Here is a 26026-nt window from a genome sequence, read left to right on the forward strand (position 1 = left end):
ACCACCACTGTCAATGATTCAGCCCTGTTGATGCGGACCGTCAATCATGACCAACAACAAACAATCAATCTTACCTTAGCGAGCTCCCCAGCTAGCATGTTTCCTCCTTAGCCACAGCCATTCACTTGCTCGTTCTGCTGCCCGAGACATGTTGCTAACCTCAAGTTTCAGGGCAATAACGGACTTTGCCACAAAACCACGGCAGCCCACCTCTACAGGCCACACTCGAGCCCTCCAACCTCACTGCTCTGCCTCTGCTGCCATTTCAGCATACCTAGCTTTCTTGCGCTCATAAGCCTCCTCAACTCGATCTTCTCACGGGACTGTGAGTTCGATAAAATAAACTATCTTCTCTACCTCAGACCACAGTAACAAGTCCGGACGTAGCCGGGTGCTAACTATATATGCTGGGATGACTAGCTGTTCATTCAAGTCAACCCTCATTTCCCAGGCTCCACCTACACTTAGCTGCCCTAACTTGTGCCTGACCTTAATTGGTCTAATCTGTTCTCCCTCACGTACAAATTTGATCTGTCTAGTCTCTTTGCTAGCAACTAGAGAATTTACTTCTAGCCGCTTTTCCTCAACTGCAGCTGCCAAACATTTCAACACCTGGTTGTGACGCCAGGTGTATCGCCCCTGGGAGAGACTGACCTTACACCCTGACAGTATATGCCTCAGTGTACATACACTAGAACACAACGGGCAGGCACCATCCTCGCCCAACCACCGATTTAAGTTCTGGGGAGATGGCAGCACATCATAAGTAGCCTCTAGAATAAATCTAATTCTGCTGGCCTCCATGCTCCACAACTCTCTCCGCTTCAACTTTCTCTTCTCTACACTCTCCCAGTTCACCCACTGTCCTTGCTTTGCCTGCGACACTGCCTTAGTACATCTTACTGCCTCCTCTTGCCTATGTACTTCTTCAACTACCATCTTCCTCTTTTCTATTACTGATGCCTTGTTCCACACAGGTTTCCCTATGCACAACCGTAAGCCTCCACGCCCATGCTGCACCTGACCTATGATATCCCTGTGTCTAAGAGCTGACTGTGCTTGCTGTACTGCCTCCTTTGGGTTCCACTTCCTCCCTGTTTTAACTGTGGGCGCTACACTCCTAACCACTGGATCCTTTGACTGAGTTAGAGTCATTTCCAGTCTAACCTTAGCACACTTGAACTCCTCTGTCAGGCTAGATAATGGCAATTCCAATATGCATTTCCCATATAAGGCTACACTGCTTAGGCAGCGTGGGACTCCGAGCCATTTTCTAATGAATGAGTTAATCATCCTTTCTAGCTTTTCTACCTTTGAAAGGGGAACCTCATACACTGTCAGTGGCCACATCAACCGAGGCAACAATCCAAACTGCAAACACCACAACTTTAAATTTCCTGGGAGCCCTGACTTGTCTATACTTGAAATACCTTGAATCATTTCCTGCCTCACCTCCTCAAACTGTCCCTTATCACTGAGACTTGCATCATACCATCTTCCCAAACTCTTGACTGGTTTCTCTAACACTGTAGGCACCACCTCATCATTTATAACAAACTTCTTACCTACTACTACTACTAGAGATTATCACTTTCACTTTAAACTCAGAACTAAAAAAAAACACGTAAGTGACCCTAATCATCTTCGCTAGTTTTAAATTGTGTGGTGTAAAAAAAAAAAAAAAAAAAAAAGTTTTTTTTTTTGTATTTGTTCTTGTTTTTTTTAGAAATGTCAGGCGACCCTATTTGAATCAGAATCAGAATCAGAAAGACTTTAATGATCCCCGGGGGGAAATTGGGACAAGTTACAGCTGCTCGCACTCAGAACACACATAGCATAACACAGTATCACACAGTATCTCCCTAAACGTAAACAGTCAATACAAGTAAAATGCAGTAAAATGCAATAGAGTAAACTAAAATAAAGTAGAGTAAGTAGAATAAAGTAGAATGCCAAATTGGAGTTATTGCACACTGGAATTATATTAAGTCAGCTTGCACATTACATGTGGCTCAGCTAAGGCACAGTTAACCTATCGGCTGACTCAGTCTCAGGGAGACTGAGTGTCTCCGAGGTGCTCTTCTAAGTGAGGCGTTAAAGAGTCCAATGGCCACAGGCAGGAATGATTTCCTGTGCCTCTCTGTGTTGCATCTGGGTGGGATCAGCCTCTCACTGAACGTCACCAGCACGCCGTGGAGTGGGTGAGAGTCATTGCTCATGATGGAGCGTAGCCTGGACAGCGTTCTCTTCTCCGACACCGCTGTCAGAGAGCCCAGCTCCAGCCCCACAATGTCCCTGGCCTTACGGATCAGTTTGTTGAGTCTGTTGGCGTCCGCTGCCTTCAGCCTCCTGCCCCAGCACACTATAGCATACAGAAAGGCACTAGCCACTACCGACTCATAGAACATCCTCAGCATGGTCCGGCAGATGTTGAAGGACCTCAGCCGTCTCAGGAAGTATACGCTTTGCCCCTTCTTGTAGAGTGCATCAGAGTTCTTAGCCCAGTCCAGTTTATTGTCAATGTACACTCCAAGGTACTTGTAATCCTCCACTATGTCAACACTGACCCCGTGGATTGAAACAGGGGTCACCGGAGCCTTGACCATCCTCAGGTCCACCACCAGCTCCTTTGTCTTTGACACGTTGAGCTGCAGGTGGTTTTGCTCACACCATGTGACAAAGTTAGCCACCACATCCCGATACTCTTCTTCATCGCCAAAAAGGTGAGGTAAACATCAGAGATGATTTGCTCCAAGCAGAAACTGCAGGAGCTACTGAAGATACAGATGCAGCCACCTTGAATTGGCGACCCCACTAAGGGTCGCAGCCCTAAGGTTGGGAACCACTGATATAAACGGTTTATAGTCTGTAGAGTTAATGCAGGACAGATGTACGGTACATGCAAGATGTAGGACTGTTTCCATGGCTCACACTCTATTTGAGGTGTCCTGTCATGTATTGTCACCTTGCTAAACTTCACATTGTTTGTTGCAAATTCCCACCAATAGGAACTCTGCTCCAGCCTCCAAATCCAATCCAGACTCCACCTACCAGAGCCTCAATCCAGCCACCATGGATCAGGACCAGTCATACTCTCAAAAAGGTGAGGTAAACATCAGAGATAATTTGCTCCAAGCAGAAACTGCAGGAGCTACTGAAGATACAGATGCAGCCACCTTGAATTGGCAGCTTATCCCTGACAGGTCCTTTGCAGATTAAACAAAGATAACATAAAAACTTAACTATATTATACTTAAACTTAAAATACTTAACTCAACTAATCATAACTTTAACCAATTCAACCTCTTAATAAACAATATAGATATTCTTATTTTTTCTAAAGCAATGTCCCTCGTGGTGTAACAAAGTACAGCTGGCAGCTGGCTGGGATCTGGCAGCAAGTGCTGATTCAAGGTGGACTGTATGGTGATGCAAGTTCTTCCTCATGGTGGTCTTCCTTGGTGAAGGGTGATCAGAGCATTCACATTGTTGGTAACCTTCTGCATCTTCAGCAGGTATCTCAGGGTCACAAGTGTTTGACCCCTCAGCCTGTAGGCTACACCTAGCCTGAGGGGGGCTGCCAAGAGCAAATTAGCCTTTGCCTGCAGATAATAATATTAACTCATTGAGTGCCAATGACGACAATCGTCGTCAATTGCTTTAGTAACGTAGAGTGCCAATGACGACGATTGTCGTCAATTGCCTTTTTTGACGGTGGGACGTGGATCAAAGCCTAATATATCTCCTGTAAAATTTTGGGGCATGTTGAATGTGTATAACCTATTTTACCGACCCATTAGTTGGCGACAGTGCTCTCCAGATTAGAGAAAGGTCCGGAAAACAGCAGGAAAAAGCCCCGTGATCAAAGAGAAACCGCTCATGCTGCAGCCACAGCCATATAGATGGCTCTGGCTGCAGCTGATGTTGGCTGCGAACAGTCAATCCGCGCCCACAACTGAGCCTCTCTGCCTCTGTCTGTCTGTCTGCATAGTTTCTCCACACGATTAGCCGCCAGAAAGGCAGCACCCGACGCCGAAGGGCCAAACCATTCTCTGCAGTCCGGTTTGGCATTTCCATGTCGCGCTGGGAGGCGCACAAAAACGGAGCGCTCCGAAAATAGACTGGGTGCGTGTTAGGCTGTGTTAGTGTGGGGAGGAGTTTGCAGCTGAGGGGGAGAGAGGGGGGTGGGGCACGCAGGCACCACACAACTACACCACGTCACTACATCAGAAAATATTAGCTTCAGACTCAGTGAATGTGCTTGAAATGCTGCATTTCACAAAAGGTGGAATATCTCAGCTTCTAATTTGAAACGTGTCTTTTTGCTCAAAACAGCCTATCTTCTCCGGCTCATAACTAAAGAACGGAAAATGGTATCAATAAACTTTTTTTTGCAGATGATAGAAGAGAGTCTCATCGTTCTTTTTGCGTGTTCGGTGTTTACATAGTAATATCACACAATATTCTGTGGGCCTCGAGAAATCACTGAAAACGCTCTGAAACTCTGGCACTTGGAGCGTCCGTTCTCCAAAAGTGGCTGGCACTCAATGAGTTAATAAATAATGCATTTTATTTATACCGCACTTTTCATTCACAGAGAATCTCAGAGTGCTACAGAGTTAAAAACATAACAACAGATAGTACTACTGATAATAGTTAAAAAGTTAGTGTAACGGCGTTCTGTTGGTGGTACTTGCAGCAACCCATGTTAAGGGCTTGCCCAGGGGTGGATTGGAACTGCCGACCTTCAACTTGCTGGAGGGACACGCTAACCATTGCTCCAAGAGAGCTAAGCTCCCTTGGCGGAGCTGCTTAACGTGCCTTTATACGAGCGAGTTTAACCAACCTACTCACTACCACTCAGTACTCACGAGGACTCACATTCATTCGGTTACATTAGCACCGAAATAAAACAATAAAGCCTTCCTAAATAAAAAGGTTTTTAGGCCTGCCTTGAAAGAGCCGAGAGTCTGTGCTGCTCTTAGGTGGTTTTGAAGACTGTTCCAGAGGTGCGGTGCAGCCGAGCAGAAGGCACGGTCGCCCATGGTGCGGATGGGTTCCAACTGCGAGCTCTCATCAACACAACCATCTTGAGCTGGTCTAAGCTGCCATGGTTCCATCTCCCTAGTGCTGTGGTTCTCAAGGTGGGGTCCGGGGACCCCTAGGGGTCCTTGAGGGGGTTCAAAAAGTGTGATAATTTATTTTCACTATAATAAGGAACACAATGGCAGAATGTATGACTATTTTGGCCATGGGTTTCATACACTTTCTGTGATAAAACATCTAAAAGGCAAAATTGTACCAACTGAGGGTCCGTAGTCTAATTTGTGTCAGTTTAGGGGTCCTTGACGTGAAAAGTTTGAGAACCATTGCCCTAGTGCATGGGTGACCAATTTGGGGCCCGCGGGCCAACTTTGCCCCGCCCCACGTTTGTTTTGGCCCACCATGGATTTGAAAAAATAAAATAAAAATAATCATCGGCTGATATTACTGTCTTTCAGAGGCTCGAGCGGGCTCATTTTTAAAGCCAGTGTGATGATCCTCATACCATATGAAACTAGAAGACCATTGAATCGATTGGGACCAACCATGTCAACCTAAAGTCCGGAAGGGGGCTAAGTAACGCTCCAAATGTTGGCAAAATTGTGGCGAGGGAAAAAGTTTGATGGGTATTTTCAAAGGGGTCCCTTGACCTCTGACCTCAGGATATCTGAATGAGAATGGATTCTAGGATTAGGGTTACACACCTTGAGTTGCATGCACTTTCTGTCAGAAAGGTGTCTTTGCCTTTGAAAATATTTACGCTTTTTTTCAATCAACTCTAAATCTAACTCTAATAAAAACTGTTAATAAAAGTTCTAATAATGTTTTTATTTTTTTTATTATTTTAGATTTAGAATGTAAATTGTCCATCAAATATAATACATTTAATGTAATGTAATTTCACATAACATTCACATTTTGGCCCTTGATAGTAAAGAATTTGGGCACCTCTGCCCTAGTGTACGGCAACCATTTTATGGCATCCTCCTCCCTCAGAGTATTGGCTATCATTCCTCAGTCTAAGCGTTGTCAGTTCTTGTGTCTCATAGTAAACCGCATCGGGTGTGCTGTGAAACGCTTTCAGTCCTCACACAAAAACGTTGTCATTCTTCCTGCAATACTGTTTCACTCCTCACGCGTCAGTCATCGCATCAGTCAAGTCAAGTCAAGTTTATTTGTATAGCAGATTTCATACACAAAGGCAATTCAAAGTGCTTCACATAAAATGGATGACAGGAAATAAAAGAATAAAAGAAGAGAATAAAATGGACATTTAAAAGCATCACAACAAAACTTGAAAAAGAGAGTATAAAAAGTGCATTAGGCAACAGGTGCAGCAGTTGCAAAAAGAGCTAAAAACTTATAGAGGACTCATTGTGTTTGCATAATAGAATAAATCAACTTATCTATATTGAGTCCCCCGACATGACTATAAACATGACTACACACACATAAAACTCAGGGGCCGGTTGCACCAACTGGTCTTAACTATGCCTGGTCGTAACTCCTACGTCGGTCTTAGTTAAGACCATGGACTTACGCCTGTTGCACCAACACGGCTTACGTCTGGTCTTAACTATGCTGGTCGTAGCAATGCGCGTCCATGTGAATTGCCAGGGAATGCACCCTGATTGGATGATGTTGCAAAAAATGTGCCTCGCGACCTGCTTGGAGCACTGTGCCACTACGCTCTCTCAGCCACTACTGTAAAACACCCTCCCTCCTCCCACCCTCCCTCGCTCCGGGGGAAAAATGGCGGCGATTGAGCCAGAGAGACAGTCTGAATGAAATTGAATGTAACGTTCCCAATTCTATGTATTACATTCTAAAAAATTAACGGCAACATTTTGGAAGGCTAAGCCACACAACTAGCTCGTTGTAATCTAACATCATGCTTCAAAAGATGGAGAACTGGCTGTGTTACGACGATGAGGGTAAGGACTCAAAACGGTCTCCGCTGATAAGACACGGAGATCTCTGTTACAGGCAGGCTCTACGCCTTCTCCTGACCAGGCGTAACTCTTACGCCTGGGCATAGTGAAAAGAAGGCTTAAGCCGTCTTGGTGCAACCGGCGTAGCTGTTAGGTCGTAAAGTTACGACCAACTTAGCTTAAGACCAGTGTAAGACCAGTTGGTGCAACCGGCCCCAGGTCTGGGTACGGTGTCCTCTTTTCCTCTATACTGCAGTTTGGACGCCAAGCATACCCCCGCTTGTACCTTGCGTCATCTGTTGCCCCTCGACAAACAGGTCATTTTGTTTCTCTAAACCTTGCTTAAAACGACTACAGCTCAAGTAAGCTCCCCTTATGCGTGCGTCCTCGTTCCTCAGTTATCATAGCTCACACAAAACCTCTGTCAATCATCACTGCTCGTTCCTCAGTTATCATAGCTCATACAAAACCTCTGTCAATCATCACTGCTCGTTCCTCAGTTATCATAGCTCATACAAAACCTCTGTCAATCATCACTGCTCGTTCCTCAGTTATCATAGCTCATACAAAACCTCTGTCAATCATCAGGGCTCGTTCCTCAGTTATCATAGCTCATACAAAACCTCTGTCAGTCATCACTGCTCGTTCCTCAGTTATCATAGCTCATACAAAACCTCTGTCAATCATCACTGCTCGTTCCTCAGTTATCATAGCTCATACAAAACCTCTGTCAGTCATCACTGCTCGTTCCTCAGTTATCATAGCTCATACAAAACCTCTGTCAATCATCACTGCTCGTTCCTGTTATCATAGCTCATACAAAACCTCTGTCAATCATCACTGCTCGTTCCTGTTATCATAGCTCACACAAAACCTCTGTCAATCATCACTGCTCGTTCCTCAGTTATCATAGCTCACACAAAACCTCTGTCAGTCATCACTGCTCGTTCCTCAGTTATCATAGCTCATACAAAACCTCTGTCAATCATCAGGGCTCGTTCCTCAGTTATCATAGCTCATACAAAACCTCTGTCAGTCATCACTGCTCGTTCCTCAGTTATCATAGCTCATACAAAACCTCTGTCAATCATCAGGGCTCGTTCCTCAGTTATCATAGCTCATACAAAACCTCTGTCAGTCATCACTGCTCGTTCCTCAGTTATCATAGCTCATACAAAACCTCTGTCAATCATCACTGCTCGTTCCTCAGTTATCATAGAGCACTGATGATCGACAGATGTTTTGTGTGAGGTATGATAACTGATAGAGTTTGGAACGAGGACTGCCGAGTGACGCCGTATTGTGCGATGACTGACGCGTCAGGATTGAAACAGTATTGCAGGAAGAATGACAATGTTTTCATGTGAGGACTGAAGGCGTTTCAGAGCACACCCGATGCGGTTTACTATGAGACGCAAGAACTGACAATGCTTAGACTGAGGAATGATAGCCAATACTCTGAGAGAGGAGGATGCCCTAAAATGGTTGCCATACTAGTGGCTACCGTCGGTTTTTGGTTCCAAGCCAACTTTCTGTAAGAAATGTTGCTGGGAAACGGCGACAGCCGTGCATTCAACATGTAGGACTGTTTCCATGGTTACCACTGTATTTGAGGTGTGCTGTCATGTCTTGTCACCTTGCTAAACTTCACATTGTTTGTTGCAGATTCCCACCAATAAGAAGTCACAGCAGTCGTGGGGCTGATCTCGGGGGGCGACGAGACGGCCTACAGAGAGGAGGTGAGGGTCCTGGAACAATGGTGCCAGGACAACCACCTCTCTCTGAACGTCTCCAAGACCAAGGAGATCATTGTGGACTACAGGAGAGGGGGGGGCACACACCCCCCAATCACCATCAACGGCACAGTGGTGGAAAGGGTGGACAGCTTCAAGTACCTGGGAGTCAACATCCACCAGGACCTGACCTGGGCCGGCCACACCGCCACTGTTGTCAAAAAGGCCCAACAGCGAATACACGGACTCAGGCGCCTGAAGAAGTTTGGGCTAAGGAAAGAAATCCTCAGGGACTTCTACAGAGGCACCATTGAAAGCCTGCTGACTGGCTACTTCACCGCCTGGTACGGGAACTGTACCACCATGGACCGCAGGGCGCTACGGAGGGTGAGCGCGCGGCCCAGCACGTAACAGGAGACGAGTTGCCAGAACTGCATGAACTGTATAACCAGCGGTGCCTCAGGAGGTCCCTGAAGATCATCAAAGACACAAACCATCCCCACAACAGCCTGTTCTCCCTGCTACCCTCAGGGAGGAGATACAGGGTTCCAAAAGCATGCACAAATCGCTTGAGGAACAGTTTCTTCCCGCAGGCCACGAGACTCCTTAACATACACAAATAGTGTAGTAGTCGTACCGTACCGTACTGCAGCTGCTACCATTATGTATGCCTAATGTTTAATTGTATGTCTAACAAGGTACATGCTATTTGCACCTGTATGTCAATTACGTCGAATTTAAAATGTCCGAACACGTCTAACGTATGCACAATGCCTAATGTTTAATTGTATGTTTAATAAGGTACATGTTATTTGCACTGTATGTCAACTACGTCGAATTAAAATGTCCGAACACGTCTAACGTATGCACATGACATGTGCACCTATGTGCAATGAATATGCCACTGACTTGTCTTATCGCTATTCTGCCTCATTGCCTATTGCTAGTATTGCTTATTGATGCCTATTTCTTATTGCCTATTGCTCATTGCTTGTTGCCTATTTGTACTATGTCGTAAACGGAGTCCACAGCACAAGAATTTCACACGTGATACTTGTACCATGGAGTGACAATAAAAATCTTGAATCTTGAATCTTGAATCTTGAATCTTGAATCTTGAATCTTGAAGTCTGCTCCAGCCTCCAAATCCAATCCAGACTCCACCTACCAGAACCTCAATCCAGCCACCATGGATCAGGACCAGTCATACTCTACTGTCAGACAGAACAGATAGTATGGGTGGGAATCACTAGAGGCCCCATGATACAATACTTAAAGAGTGTGATGCAGGTTCAAAAAAAATGTGCATTTACATTTTGGGCTCAAGATTCCTATGAAAATATCCCCAAAAAACAAAAATGTAAACATGCCCAAGGGAAGAAATATAATTATGGAGAAAAGGTGGCATTCTAATGCACATGCTCAATAAAAAGCTATCTTGGCATATAACACTTAGGACATCACTCAGCCAGCCTGGCTGGTAGGTGAGTGTGAATGGGCAGCTGCGGTTCAACAGTACTGCTGTTTAGTTACTGTTGTACACTGTACATCCCATTCAGACTCACCCAGCAGCCAGGATGGGTGAGTGATGTCATAAGTGAAAGCATCCAGAGACTTACGCACATCCACTGGTTGGTGCTACTTGTAAGACCTTTGTGCTGTACTCATTTTCCAGTTGTTTTTTGCCTTTTATTTCCTTTTGATACAAGACTGTATGGATGAATGTTCTCTGTGAGATACTTAGAGGGCCGAGCTGATGGACAGCGTCCATTTCTAAAAAAATATGTCTAAAAATATGTCTAAAAAATATGTTAAATATGTTCAAAAAAATATATTCTAAAATATGTTGTGCATATTAGTGTGCAGTGATTGCTGTGTAGAGCTATTGTATGTTCATTCGGATAGGTTCTGCCACCATTTCCCTTTCCCTTAGAATGTGATTTATGCTTTGTGAAACTGCTTTGAAGATTGTACCTGGGTCTGCCTCCACACCACTAGGCGGAGACAAAGACCCATGAAAATGCTATTTAACACGTTCACTGCCAATGACGTGTTAATACGTCAAAAAAAATCCAACGGTTGACTGCCAATGACGTGTTAATACGTCAAAAAATATATATATATTTTTTGACCGTGGGATGTGCATCTAACCCTTTTACATCTCTTATATAAATATTGGAGCCACCGAACGTGTACAACCCATTCCACCGACCCACTAAGTGGCGACAGTGCTCTCCCAGACTAGAAAAAGCAGAGCCAAAACTGCAGGGGAACGCGCGATGAAACCATTCTCATACTGTAGAATGGATTGGCGAAAACGCTTTCGCTATCGCGCTGATTGCTGGCGGTGAGGGATTGCAAATTTGCATAATAGATTACGGGTGGAACACACTTTGAAACACGCAGCATAAATAAGACCAGAATCGCAAAAGCTTCATCAAAGCTCTCAACCGAAACTCCAAGAAACGAGCGAGCCCATCCAGACTTGCCCAGCGGCCGCCAGCAGACAGGAGCAGCAGCAAAGCAGTGAGCCTGGTGACGCGAGGTTACAGCAGCAGCAGAAACGAGCTTGTGACACGCCCGCTGCAGCCAAGAAGAACACACACGGAGGGAGGAGTTTGAAGGAGAGGGGTGTTTCCTGCTGTTATGGAGGAAATTACTGTTCAAAACTTTTGTTTAGATGTCTGACGTCTTACTGATGCCAAAAATGAATGGTTAAAGTGACTGTTCTATCGAATTTCACAAAAAGCTATTTATCTCAGCTTAAATTTTCAGACGCTGAAACCATGCTGTATTCAAGTGCTAATGCCTACATAACTACTAACTCTACAAACTAACTCTTTTAGACAGAGAAAGCACACATTCTATTAGTTCTTTTGAGATATTTTGTGTTCACAAAATCTTAGCAGAAAAGAATCCTCGGGTCTTGAAAGATGAGCCAGAATCCTCAAAAAAACCCTCTGGCAGAAGCTACCTACAGTAAAAAAAAAAACGGCTGGCAGTGAATGTGTTAAGCACTTCCTTGTAAATGTATTTTTCACTTGACACTGACGAAGGCCCGAATTGGGCCGAAACTGTTTGTCATCTCAATAAATGTCCGCCACGGGAGCTATCAAAAAATTGTGTTGCGAGCCCTTTTTTCGTTGATGTCATAAGTGCCCATGAAGATGCCATATGCCCAGAGAGCTTTTTATTGAGCGTGTGCCAGCTGCTTTACAAAAACAGGTCTAGATGCAGCTACTGTATGTGTGGGGAATAAAGAGGATCCTATTGCTACATACCAGTCCCACATATTAATGCAATGTGGTCTCCAACCTGCACCATGCTCTTTAAGTCACGATACAATATTACTGCCATTTTAAAAATACTGTATTGTGATATATTGTAATTTATGTCCCCAAAGGTTGTTCTGTTTTATCTAATGAGATAAGGTTTCAAGTCTGTTAATCTCATGCCAGGCATTTTTATTGCAGCAAACTGGGATTGTAAAGCAGATAGACTGACCAACACTGTCATAAAAAAACTGTCAGAAATGTTGCATGCACCTGACAATTTATAAGATATCACGATACTTGGCATTCATGCGATGCGATATATTGCCACACAAAATACTATGATATAATGCTGTATCGATCCCTCAACCCCTACTAGATAGTGGTGGAGTGCTGAGATGATAGTTTGTTTCTATTTGTATAAGATGCTTTATTTCTTGTTGAAACAAGATTGGGTCCGGTCATAACATGGGGAGGGGTCATTCAAAAGTGCAAACCAATGGCAGATCAGTAATGGGACAAAGGGCATTTTCTTAGTTTATATATATACTTATATATATATATATATATATATATATATATATATATATATATATATATATATATATATATATATATATATATATATATATTATGATTTTAAACAAAAGCACAAACAATACAGACAACACACAATCTATCTAGATAGATAGATATATAGATAGATAGGGTTCCCAGCGGCGCACCTGCCAAGTTTGAAGTCGATCGGACAAATTATTCTCGAGATAAACTGCTTTTTGTGTTGCCAGTAGGTGGTGCTATGTCAAATTGCACAAAATGCAGTACTGCACTACGCTGAGTTCACCAGTAGTAGCACACTCCCCAAGTTTGAAGTCAATAGGATGAACGGTTCTCAAGATAAACCACTTTTTGTGTTGCCAGTAGGTGGCGTTATACCGAATTGCCCTGAATTCAGCTCTCTGCACTCCGTTGGGTCCCTCTAAGGCGCACTCTCCGAGTTTGAAGTCAATTGGGCGAACGGTTCTCAAAATAAACCACTTTTTGTGTTGCCAGTCGGTGGCAATGTGCCGAATTGCAAAAAATTCTTCACTGCACTGTGTTGAGTTCCCATCAGCGCACTCCCCAGATTTGAAGTCGATCGGACGAATTGCAGGAAAACAGTGCACTACACTCCGTCAGGTCCCCCTTAGTGCACTCCCAAAGTTTGAAGTCGATCCGACCAACGGTTCTCGAGATACGCGAAGGACAGATAGAGAGACAGAAACTCCTGTCATTATAGTGTACTATAGTGCAGTGCCCATTCCCCCCCATTCACCACTTTGGAGCGCTCCTCCCCCCCACACTGCACTCAGTCAGGTCCCCCTAAGCGCAAGTTTGAAGTCGACCCGACAAACGGTTCTCGAGATACGCAAAGGACAGATACAGAAGTTGAACGGACGGACAGTCCTGGAGATATGTGAAAGCTGTTATTGGTTAAATTGCACAAAGTTTAGCACTGCCATTTCTCGGGTTCCCAGCAACGCACCTGCCAAGTTTGAAGTCGATCAGACAAATGGTTCTCGTGATAAACGGCTTTATGTGTTGCCAGTAGGTGGCACTATGACTATGCATAAGTCCAAATTGCATGAAATGTGGCACCGCACTCCATCGGGGTCTGAGCAGCGCACTCCCCAAGTTTGAAGTCAATTGGACAAATGTTTCTCGAGATAAAATGCTTTTTGTGTTGCCAGTAGGTGGCGCTATGTCAAATTGCAAGAAATTCAGCACTGCACTACTTCGAGTTCCCAGGAGCACACTCCCCAAGTTTGAAGTTGATCGGACAAACGGTTGTCAAGATAAACCTCTTTTTGTGTGGCCAGTAGGTGGCGCTATGCCAAATTGCACGAAATTCGGCAGTGCACTGTCGAGTTCCCATCAGCACACTCCCCAAATTTGAAGTCGATCGGAAGAACTGTTCTTGAGATAAACCGCTTTTTTGTTGTTGCTAGTAGGTGACGCTATGCCAAATTGCACGAAAACAGGGCCCTAACCCGCACCCCGTCAGGTCTCCCTTAGCACATTCCCAAAGTTTGAAGTCGATCCGACCAACAGTTTTCGAGATACGCGAAGGACAGAGAGACAGAGAGAGAGACAGACAGACACTGCTGGCATTATAATGTAGTGTAGATGAATTAAACATTATTTTGTAATGTACAAAATAAGGTGGATAGTATTTTCTGTTAGGTCTTTTCCATATTTGTAGTTGGTTATTCTGTAGGCAAAAGAAAAAACGAAAAAGAGAAAAAAGAAAAGAAAAAAGTGTCTATAAACATGTCTATGTCAAAGCAGACATATTCTAAACACAAAGTCAGGGGTTGTATTTTAGCATTATGGAGCTTTATTTTGTATGGCGTACATCTTTTTCATATTTGTGAATGGTTCATTTTAAATATATATATTTTGTGTGTAGTCTAAAGCATGTCTATGCATAGATAACATTATACTGGGCTAAATGGGAGCTAAGCATAGATGGACAATCTAAAACACAAAGTCAGGGGTAGTATTTTAGCATTATGAAACTTTATAGCCCATGTTTGTCTTTTTCATATTTGTAGATGGTTATTCATTAAAAAAGACATACATTTTGTGTGTAGTCTAAAACATGTCTATGCATAGACAACATCATCCTGGGCTAAATTAGAGCTAAGCATAGACATAACATTAAAATCGTCTTGTGCTCAGATAATTACCTTTTATGCTAACGTGGAGGACTTCTCTAGTCTATATTTTTTGTATTTACTGCTAATTATTCATTTTAATAAAGTATTTACTGCTTGGTCTGAAATAGGTCTATAGGCTACATTAGCTGGCTATATGAGACGCCCGTTGAAATCACGTCTATTGCTCACTGTAGCAGGGAAGATATAAGAGGCACGCAAACGATAGCGCCGTACGAAGATAGGGCCCTAGGATTTCAGGTTTGTTCTATTGGGTGACACCTATGAGTGGCAATTGGCCATAGCCTCAATCAACAGTGTGAGTGACTTTTTTTTTTTTATGAAAATCTTTGAGATTATAACTTTAAATCAGGATTCTGAGATTAAAGTCAGAATTCTCAGATTAAAACCAGAATTCTGCATCACTGATGATGCCACTGAGTGATTACATTATCGATGGTGTCCCGGAATTTGAGGGGTCCCTAGATTTTTGCGATGTCAAAGTAGGGTCATGACTTGAGCCAAAACAGTTTGGGAACCCCTGCTACAGAGAGGGAGGGAGTAGGGTTGCCAACAGTCCCGTATTAGCCGGGACATCCCGTATTTGGGTCAAAAGAGACGTGTCCCGTACGGGACGCCACTTGTCCCGGGTTTAAAGGTCCCAATTCGTGCAGCTGTAACCTCTTAAAAATGTGTGTCTCTGGTCCATAAAACATGATTCTGGATTAATTTGTCGAAAATATAGCAACCCCGTTTGTTCTGACGGAGTTGTCACTTCCTCATCTCGTTGCGTCCCAAGAATGGTCTGTTTCTATAATATATTCAGAACGAACAGTTCCCATTGGCCGCTGTGGGAGAGCCCGCCTCAGGCTCCCAGCGGCCAATCAGATTAGCGTCTGTGGACCAGCACGCTAAGTTGTGTCCACAACTATCATTAGCAACGAGCTATCGCTAACTTAACGGTTGCTACGCTAAAGAGGACATCTCAAAATGCCTAGACTTACTGAATGCACCTCCGCAGTTGCTGGATCACGTACAGTTGGCGTCGCTCCAGCTAGAAGTGTTAATTTTGAGGCTATAGACAAAATGGTGCAGGTAGCTTGTGTGAGAGAGACCGCGCGCAGTATGCTTAAGGAAGCGAGTGACATCACATTAACCCGTCTGGGGGAACAGAGCGTTAGGGGGCGTGGCTTGAAGGAGACTGCAGGGGGAAGCTGGATAGGGACAAATCCAACTGTGGCAGTTCTGAGGTTGTGACCACTCATTACAGGGAGGGATGACAGCAGTATATATGCATTTACAAGTAAAAACAGCTTTTGCACGGAATGGGACCTTTAAGGGAAGAGGCATATATATTGTGACCTGTCTGTCTGCTTGCCTGTGTGTTTGTGTGCTGTATGAGATAACACGAAGGGCGCTAGGACCCTGGGGGTGCCGGCGTGCCGCAGCACACAAGAGCACAGAGCGTGTGTGTGTGTGTGTGAGACTCTCAGGTGGGCGCGGCTATATTCTCTGGCAGCATGTGGTGTGCTATGGGTGTGCCACAATCACTCATGTGGAAAAATGAGCGCACGACGTGAGCATGAAAGAGATGGAGACGGCGATGCGGGCGTGATAAACTCATTTTTGTATATGGACCACATAATAACTCACCCAAAGTATTATCTTATCAAATCTGTCTGTACATGTATGTGCACTACAATTTACAGCAGTTATGCAATCTTCTTTGGTGTGTGATTATTTTCAAAGTCACATTTGAAAGACCAGATTCAAATCACGCATTTTCAAACCTTTCAATATTATGTGAAATGTTTCTCTATCAAGGGAAATGGCAATAACAGCTAGTAATGACAACAGAAAATAAACACTGTAAAGGGAATAACATAACACATTTTTTAGAGTTGAATGTAAAAAAAAAAAATATCATACCCCACTGCGGGGGGGTGGTCCGAGAGTCCCGTATTGCTGGGATGGAATGTTGGCAACCCTAGGATGGAGAGAGCCCCGCATACTGTGGCAGGGCCGCTGCTGGCCATTTGGGTGCCCTAAGCGTAATTGTTTTGTGGTGCCCCCCCCCCCCCCCCCGCAAAACTTTCAATAACTGTCAAACGAAAGACTGCAAAATCATTAATTATGAACGATACTAGTGTATCTCACATTACATTACATGTGGCAAACAAACAATTGTTAGAATTACTGTACATGTCAGCAAACAAGCGATTGTTAAACTGTACATGCAAGCAGGGGCAGACTGGGATCATAATTCAGGCCGGGCATTAGATACTGTACCAAGCAGGCCAGGCCGATACGGGCTGACGTGCGTGCCAAATTGGGCTGTTTGAAGCCCAATTTGCGCCGTTTGAAGCCCAATTTGGGCCGTTTGAAGCCCAATTTGGGCCGTTTGAAGCCAGATTTGGGCTGTTTGAAGCCCGATTTGGGCCGTTTGAAGCCCGATTTGGGTCGTTTGAAGCCAGATTTGGGCCAGTTGAAGCCAGATTTGGGCCGGTTGAAGACAGATTTGGGCCGTTTGAAGCCCAATTTGGGCCGTTTGAAGCCCAATTTGGGCCGAGTCCAATTTTACAATGAGATGCACCCACTTTAACCCTGAATAAAGTAATAAAACCACTAGTAAACCAGTAGGCGGCGCCTGGCCTGCTGTTCAGTGAGTGGCCTGACTGAGGGCACCAATTTATTTATTTATTTATTTTTTGGGTGCCCTCAGTCACATGATGCCCTACGCAGTCTGCGTACTCTGCGTATAGGGTGCGGCGGCCCTGTACTGTGGTATCCATTCCGTACAGGTTGAGAACCAGTGCAATAGACCAAATGCCACGAAAACACTTCTTCTCCATACAGGCGGAGCAGACTGCTGACTGAAAGTGAAAGTAAAATGTGTTGGTGTTAGTTTAGGTTCAGACCGGTTCAGACAGCCTCCATTTTAGACACAGCAGAGCAGGAGCACACGGGCTGAGCGCGAGACAGCGTGAGTGATTTTACAACATTATTCTTATTCAACTGTTAGCCTGTGTGTCAGTTGTCTACTTGTCTAGTGAACAGGGTCGACTGCAATCACATTCAAATGTAAGCTACTACATTTTGTTGTGCTACTACATAATGCAGTGTTACAGGAAGGGGAGGCAGAGAGAGTCAGAAAAAGAGACAGAGCGAGAGATGCAGAGAGAGAGAGAGAGAGAGAGAGAGAGAGAGAGAGACAGAGAGAGAGAGAGAGAGAGAGATACACCAAAGTGGGAGACGGCCTCCCCAGGGTGCTCCAAGCAGTTTCAAGTCAGGCTCAGTGAATGTAAGTAAACAAAAAAAACAGTACCTTATCATTATTTATTACATTAGTTATCAAAAGGAGAGCACATAGAATAGCCTAAATGTGTGATTTGGTTAAAGAGATAGTGATATTTGGGGGAATTTGAGTTTTTTCAACTTTCCTGCAGTCAGAAACAAACTAAAGTGCCATCAGACAGACTTTTATGTATTTGGTGTAAACTGATGTATGTCAAATAATATCAGGTTATCTTGGCACAATTGTTGGGTGTCGATGGGATCAAATAACTTAATCATAATCCCACCCTCTCCAAGCTTTGTCTGGGGGAAGGCCAGGGCCGCCGCACCCTATACACAGAGTACACAGACTGCGTAGGGCATCATGTGCTCTTAAAAAAACACACAAAACAATTAGGCTTAGGGCACCCAAATGGCCAGCAGCGGCCCTGGGGAAGGCCCACAGCCTTGCTGTTGCAGCCTTTTCCGGAACCCTTCTTTCTAATACCTTTTTACATCAAAAGTCCCACTAGTACACGTGTTTTTGTTACGCAGGAAAGCAGCAAGGCGTAGCAGCAGCAGCAGCACTCGCATTTTAAACTTTTATATCGCACTCTCAACCCACGTTTCTCCACCGCTGCGGGCTGTCTCTCCCCCCTCACTTTTCCCTTCTTCTCTCACGACGAGGGCGCTGTGTCATCCCACCCAAAACAAAATGGAAACTTCCGGGTAAAAATTTCACCTAATGTAATTTAAACAAGTAAACAGCCTGACTGATGCATGTTGGAGGAGGTGTTTCAGGAGGTGTTTCAACAAACGAAGCAGCAAATATTGTATCAAAATACTGATGTTAAGATTACATAAAATGTCTGTAAAGCATGACTCAAAATGTTTAACGTTACAATGAGGGTTTTATTTTTGAAAGAGCTAAAGCGGACGACTTACATTCTGGCTGACTTGACGCTGTCTGCGCCTGGGCTGTGGGGTGCACTCGTGCATGAGAGAGGCTTTTTTTCTCGGCATATTCCGTCAATGTAAAAATAATTAACTGTTAAGAAAGTCGAGTTTCAGGCTGTGGCAATCACTAAATCTAAATCACAAAATGTTTGGCCAGTCTAAAAGGGGTTTAAACAACACAAAGCTGCTCTGCACACCGCGCGCATGGACACACACACGCGCACGCGTGCGCACGCATGCGCACACACACACACACACACACACACACACACACACACACACACACACACACTCCAAATTATGAGTAATTTCCAGGAAGTTGGGAGGGGAGGAGCAAGATACATGAGAACAGGGAGGAGCAGAGAAACAAATATGAAGCCGTTTATTGAGACTCCATTTTGACACACAGCAGTGTGTGACTCAGTGTTATTACATAATAATAATAATAATAATAATAATAATAATAATAATAATAATAGTAATACAATAATAATAATAGTGGATAAAAAAAACAATTGTTTCCTTCCTATAGGCCTCCTTCAGATGGGTTTAGTGTTTATCTTCACAATAAACACATCTTATAAGCAGTCTTTCAGCTATTAAAAAATGTAAATGTGTAATTTTGGTGAATATTTTAGCTTCAGATGCATCACTTCCCACAGACCTCTGTTGTATTCAACTTTGAGGTTATGCAGCGTCTTCAGACTACCGTAGTGATTACCGTATTTCGGCTAATAGTGGCCTCTATTCCATTACAGGCCTCTGCTCTAATATAGGACGGGGGCACGGCCTGCACGGACAAATAAAGGCCCCTCCCTCAATACAGGCCGGGTCAAAAAAAAACAAAAAACGAAGGAGCAAAATCTACGGTGAATACGGTACTGTAAATTTCCCATAACACAACGCATCTACCGTGTGACGTAACCGGACGTAACGCAGACAAGAGAAATAAAAACAAACATGGCACCGACCAAACGAACCAGACGAAAGTTTGACGTTAAGTTTAAAGAGAGCGTTGTGCAATATGCAGCGGAAAATTTGGTACAGTGTGATGTGGAATCAGCCCTTCAAGCAGAGCCTGCACGATGCCTACGACGAGTGGATAGCTGGGGACGCAGATAAGCAGTACACAGCTGGAGGTGGAAACCTAAAAGCGCCTGCTCGACGCCTGCTTGTGGACTGGGTGATCGCCGCCTGGGACAAGCTGGACAAGGATCTGATCAAAAAGTCCTTCCAAGTTTGTGGACAGTCTGTGAAAACTGACGGGAGTGAAGACAACCTCATCCACTGCTTCAAGCAGGGACAGCCCTGCGCTGCTGGACGGGAGGCTCTCGCCCAGCTGCGTCAGCGGGACCAGGAGAACAGACAGGCAGCCGAGGATGAGGAAGATGAAGAGGAACTGGTCAACAATGAACTTGTTGTTCTGGATGATGTTGATGATGATGAAGACACGGAGGATACCGACATACCAGATGAGGAGGAGGAGGATACTGAGTGAGTGAGTGACCACCAATATTTATTTGCGTTGTTTGGTTTTATGCAATATTTTGCAATAAAAGTCATGAAAATAAAGGAGTATGTCCATGAGAGTTTAATATTAAGAAATAAAGGCCTCACTCGAATACAGGCCTCTGCTCTAATATAGGACGGGGGCTCTCTGCGGCTCAGTAAATAAAGGCCCTGGTTACTATTAGCGGAAATACGGTATGTATGATTATGCTGCCATCTTGTGGCTGTCTGTGCTACTGGTGTGTTTTGCACTTTTACATTGAAATCATTGACTCTTGTGCCGTCACTAAAATGTGTGTTATGGTCTGATGATGATGAGAGGCAATTCCTGTCTCTATATCTTTAGAGGCTCCTCTATTTAGATTGAGCAATATTTTCTTATGTGCTGTGAGGGCCTATTGTTATTTTGTTGTATAATATGTAGGCTATATATTTAGTAACTTTTTTGTAACATGTAGGCCTATGTGTATTTTTCAGCACTATTTGTAGCAGTGGCTTAATGTGTTTTATGTCCCCCCACCCGCCCGGGATCATGTGATGATCATGTGACCAGAGGGTAGGCTGTGTACTTAAAATGGCGTCTTTCTATAAAAAAAATTATCGTACTCAAATGTACAACAATATATGGCAAGTGCATATTCATTCATAGGCTACTCAAAAATGGAGCGCACAACATAACCAGTACAAATATAAAGTAAATACAAGAAATAGAAAACATCAATACAATAAAATACACATGCAAAATAAAATAGCTAGGGGGTTTCCCTTTGTTAATTCAAAGGCATCAATAATGTTATTTTTTCTGCTTTCTTTTTAATACATTTTAGTGATTTGTGGAACAGTGATAGTTCTGTCATAAAAAACAACAATGGGGGGAGGTCTTATACCGCATTCAAGACAGCTCGGACCGCCGTAAGTTTCAACACGGAACCTCTGCCCCGGACAGATTTGCGTTCACGCTGCACCTCCCGCTCGGGGGGGAAACCCAAACTGTTGCTATAGCAACCCATGTTAGCATGGCAGCTACCTACTAGCGAACAATGCTAACCGAACATGCTGAATGTTGAATTTCACACAGAGCAAAACACAGATGACACAAACACATATGCAACGTTAACATTACATCATTAAGACCTCAAATTGTGTGTTAAAACATCAACAAACGTCTTTATAATAATTTTGTGATTATCATTAACGATGCAAGTTGCCATTTTGATGTGGCTGCGACGTCAACTCGGAGAAACCGGAGCTCTGAATGATACCCGAATTTCCTAGCTGTAATTCCGGCCTGAACGACCATACGATATCACACAAGAGGATCCATACCCAGCAAACATCGTCTTGACCGCAACGTCACCAGACGATATAATTGTGGTTTGGCATCTACCCAGAAAGTCTGACGTTCTCTCCACGTTCCTCCAAAGTAACTTTTAGACTGTCACTTCAAAACAAAAAATATTGATCTCATATTGCTTTGAAAACACCACATGTAGGTGTCTTTTGTGTTTTTGTTGAATAAAATGACATTTGATTGACAATTTACCTGTTGTGTGATCAGATAGTCACAGTGTGACATGCACTCCATGTGCAATGACGACTTTTATTGAACGCCCTTTTCTTTTTTTAATATGAAAACACGTTTATGTCATATAAGTGCAAGTGTCTCTTGCTATGGGCTTGTATTTATCACAAACTTCCTGAATCCTGTGGTGTATTGTTCCATTTCTCTTGCCGTAACTAAACGCAGTGTTGTGGGTTTTGGATGTGCTATGCTGTCTGCTAAAATGGTCAAGTCACGTTGATTACATTATCGTAAATGATATAAATATACCTGTCTCATCGCTGGTTGAAATCATGAAACAGAATTAGCGAGGCAGCTAGCCTAGCAATGCAACTTCCAGTAGGGACCGTCATGTCAAAATGCCAAGTTCTCAATGTTAAGTATCTCTATATGACCAAATCCGTACTATTTCTAACTAAATCCGTAGCCAAAAGGTTAAGACACAGGACTCCGAAGCAGGTGCCGCAGGATCGAATTCGATGTAGCAAAAATTGTTGAATCTGGAGATACAGTAGGCTATATGCAACGCTGCTGCATGCACACTGTGCAGTTTTGTATCTGAATATCTGAATATAGCCGTTGTGGGAGCGGCATATTTCAACGTTGTGGGGAAGTAGAGGAATTACGTCGCTACGATTTCCATTCCGGATATATAATTAGACCCTGACTAGATGTAGTGGTTTGACTTACAGCACACGGTCGTTATACGTAAAAATGTTTGCTGGCTAGTTATATATATATATATATATACACGTGTGATCGGGTTGAAACCTTCAGGGTGTAAAGGGCACCCGTGCAAGTGACCTGACGGAGCCTGATTTTTTAATCATGCTAATTAGCTAATGATATGATGTAATCAGTGCCGATGTCAAAAGTGATGTCATAGGGGCACACACACACAAGGAGGCATTAGACTCATTTGAGTTGACTGCTGCCTCACCTGGAAAGCAACTGAGCAGCCGAGCACAGTCAGGCGAGGCGTCAACAAGTCGAACACCCCTGACTGCACACTCTGCTGCTTTTCTTCTTCTACAGTTTTGTTTAACAGTGGTTTGTAAACAAATTAAAACGTGCATTAGCGCCACCCACACTCACTGCTCAAATGACACAACCCTTCAGATTACCTATTTTTATTTTAACTCATTGAGTGCCAGCCACTTTTGGAAAACGGATGCTCCCAGTGCCAGCCTTTTCAGAGCGTTTTCAGTGATTTCTCGAGGCCCACAGAATATTGTGTGATATTACTATGTAAACACCGAACATGCCCAAAGAACGATGAGACTCTATTGTATCATCAGCAAAAAAAAGTTTATTGATATCATTTTCCCTTCTTTAGTTATCAGCCGGAGAAGATAGGTTGTTTTCACCAAAAACAGACGTTTCAAACTAGAACCTGAGATAATTAGCCTTTTGTGAAATGAAGCATTTCAAGCACATCACTGACTCTGAAGCTAATATTTTCTGATGTAGTGACACCTCAAAAATAATTTCCTTCAATAAAACAGCGAAAACAAAGGAATTTTGTTTGGCAAAATAATATTTTTTAGCTGCAACCAGCAGCGCTGGCCCCTGCGTGCGCAGACCATACACCTTCTTGCTGGTCTTGATTTACTGCTGGTGGGCATCAGATATTCTAGCTTGTGTTTGGCAATCTGTCCATCGAGCCTGCTGTCACAACACCAACACTGTTGTATGCTGCCCTGCGTGCCCCACCCCCCTCAACTGCACACCCCTCCTCCGTGGGAGTGTCTCTGGTGGCTCTCTGCTGCGTTTGCTCTGCACTGAAAAGTGCGCTACACCCAGCTACCCAGGCAACTAATCATGTGGAGGGGCTATCGCAGCGGAGACGGAGGGGCTCATGTGGCAGCAGCTTGGCTGCTGTTCACAGGCACGGCTAACGTTATGCTTCATGCATATCGATGCATACCGATGCGGTTTCCGTTTCCCCATGACTTCTTCTCTGTTTTTTCCTCACCTTTCTCTAATCTGGAGAGCACTGTCGCCACCTAATGGGTCCGTAAAATAGCTTATACACATTCGACATCTCCCATATTTTTACAGGAGATGCATCAGGCTTTGATCCACGTCCCACCGTCAAAAAACGCAATTGACGACTTTAGTCGTCATTGGCACTCTATGTTACTATTTGAATTGACGACGATAGTCGTCATTGGCACTCAATGAGTTAATGTAAGCATTACAGGTGGTATTTATGTGAAATATGGAGTGACAGCTTGGAATAGATATAAAATTGAGGTTTCTACACTTCACTGTGGGTTTGTGATGCACCTGTGTTTAACCAATGGGTGCTCAGCTTGATGCGTTTCTCATCATCCTGTTCATACACCTAACCCAGAAGTGTGCGTGCCTTTGGCTCTTTATTCTGTTTGACGTTGTTTTCCTGTCACAACAACAGCTCCCAAATTGTGCTGCTATGTGCATTAATAACAGGTTGAAAGAAGTATCATTCAAGACCACAAACTCTCTGTGATGGAGGGAGTTCCAAAGGAAAAACCTAGTTAGATACTTTTTAACGCCAATTCAATCAAGGGGAGGTCAAACAGGTTGTTGGAGGGGGTGTGGAGAAGAAAGAGCGGATCATTACCATATATTTTGGAGTTGCCCTGTGATAAGTATGTTTTGGGGGGAAATAAGAAAGAGCATGGAAAAGGTGCTAAAGATTGAGATTCAACATTGCTTTGAGGTTTTGTATTTGGGAAGGGTGCCCAAAATGATCAATGGTATTGAAGATATCTACATGTTTAAACTGATGCTAGTCGCCAGCAAAAAGGCTATAACGAAGAGATGGTTCAATAAAAGCCCACCGACTCTGTCAGACTGGCTGAATGTAATGCATAGCATATGTAATGGAAAAGTTAACATTTGCTCTGAGACTCAAGACTGACGCCTTCGAAATGTACTGGGAGGGATGGGGTGATTTTGTCAAACCGTTGAGAACAGATTTCTGTTGAAATAAGAGACTGAAGGGAGATTGATCCATGCTACATGTGTCCATTTTGTATTTTTTTGTTTTTCTTTGTTTATGTTTTTGTTTTGTGTGTGTATGTTTCTTAAGTGTGTTGCAAAAAAAGAAAAAAAAGAAAGAAGTATCATTCAAGATATTGCATAGAATTTATCCGGTTAATTTTAGAAAGATTCAAAGTAGATATTGATTATGAGTGTGATTTTTGTGGACTAGAAAAAGATACTTTTTTGCCCACTGTATACGAGGGATCAGCCGAGCAGCATTTTGGTAAACAAACCGCGTCACTGGGTGGCAACGGCAATGGAACCCTATGGAGTCTTAGTTTAAGCGTCTGACTCTAGCCGGCTGACTGTGTTTACAATATAAAAACTGCGACAGTTCACACAACTTTAACACAACATGCATATATTATAGCCTACATCAAACTCTTGAGCTAATTGTGCTCTCACTCAGAATGTCAAAATATAAGCGATGTGATCTATACTTTTTGAGATATTAACGTTTGTTTGGCACAACTCATACTAGTTAACTGCCGCGGGGTTACACATTTTTTGGTGGCAGTTACGTCATGCTGATTCGTCCTATACAATATTCTGGATTGATGTAGCCAGCTTTCTAAAAAAAGAAACTAAAGGTGAATGTTAAAATAGATGATACCCGTACCAGTAACCAGTAACCAGAATTCTGCATCACTGATGATGTCACTGAGTGATTACATTATCAATGGTGTCCCAGAATTTGAATGTCGCGGGTGACACTTCCTCTCCTGCAGGCGGAGCATGCTGCTGACTGAAAGTGAAAGTAAAATGTGTTGCAGTTAGTTCAGACCGGTTCAGACAGCCTCCATTTTAGACACAGCAGAGCAGGAGGTCACGGGCTGAGCGCGAGACAGCGTGAGTGTTTTTACAACATTATTCTTATTCAACTGTAGCCTGTGTGTCAGTTGTCTAGTGAACAGGGTCAACTGCAATTATTCAAAAGCTACTACATTTTGTTGTGCTACATGCAGTTTTACAGGGGAGGCAGAGAGAGACAGAGTCAGAAAAAAGAGAGAGAGCGAGAAAG

General features: G+C 43.7%; 2 protein-coding genes across 2 annotated transcripts in view; both read left to right on the plus strand.

Annotated features, from left to right (window-relative positions):
• LOC310792061 (uncharacterized protein) overlaps nt 1-9730 on the plus strand; it is a 53068-nt gene extending 43338 nt beyond the window's left edge. The window contains exons 11-12 of the mRNA XM_083653761.1: nt 3009-3103; nt 8640-9730. Of these exons, the coding sequence (XP_083509887.1) occupies nt 3009-3103; nt 8640-9021 (477 nt within the window). The 3' untranslated portion in view covers nt 9022-9730. The remainder of the gene's footprint in view (nt 1-3008; nt 3104-8639) is intronic.
• Nucleotides 1-26026, plus strand: part of LOC310792253 (NACHT, LRR and PYD domains-containing protein 4C-like) — a gene marked incomplete at both ends in the record, with an annotated part of 430843 nt that overhangs the window by 205098 nt on the left and 199719 nt on the right. The gene's annotated exons all lie outside the window — the stretch shown is intronic.

This window comes from Poromitra crassiceps (genome assembly GCF_964638095.1).
Source record: "Poromitra crassiceps genome assembly, chromosome: 17".
In the NCBI taxonomy this organism is placed as follows: domain Eukaryota; kingdom Metazoa; phylum Chordata; class Actinopteri; order Beryciformes; family Melamphaidae; genus Poromitra; species Poromitra crassiceps.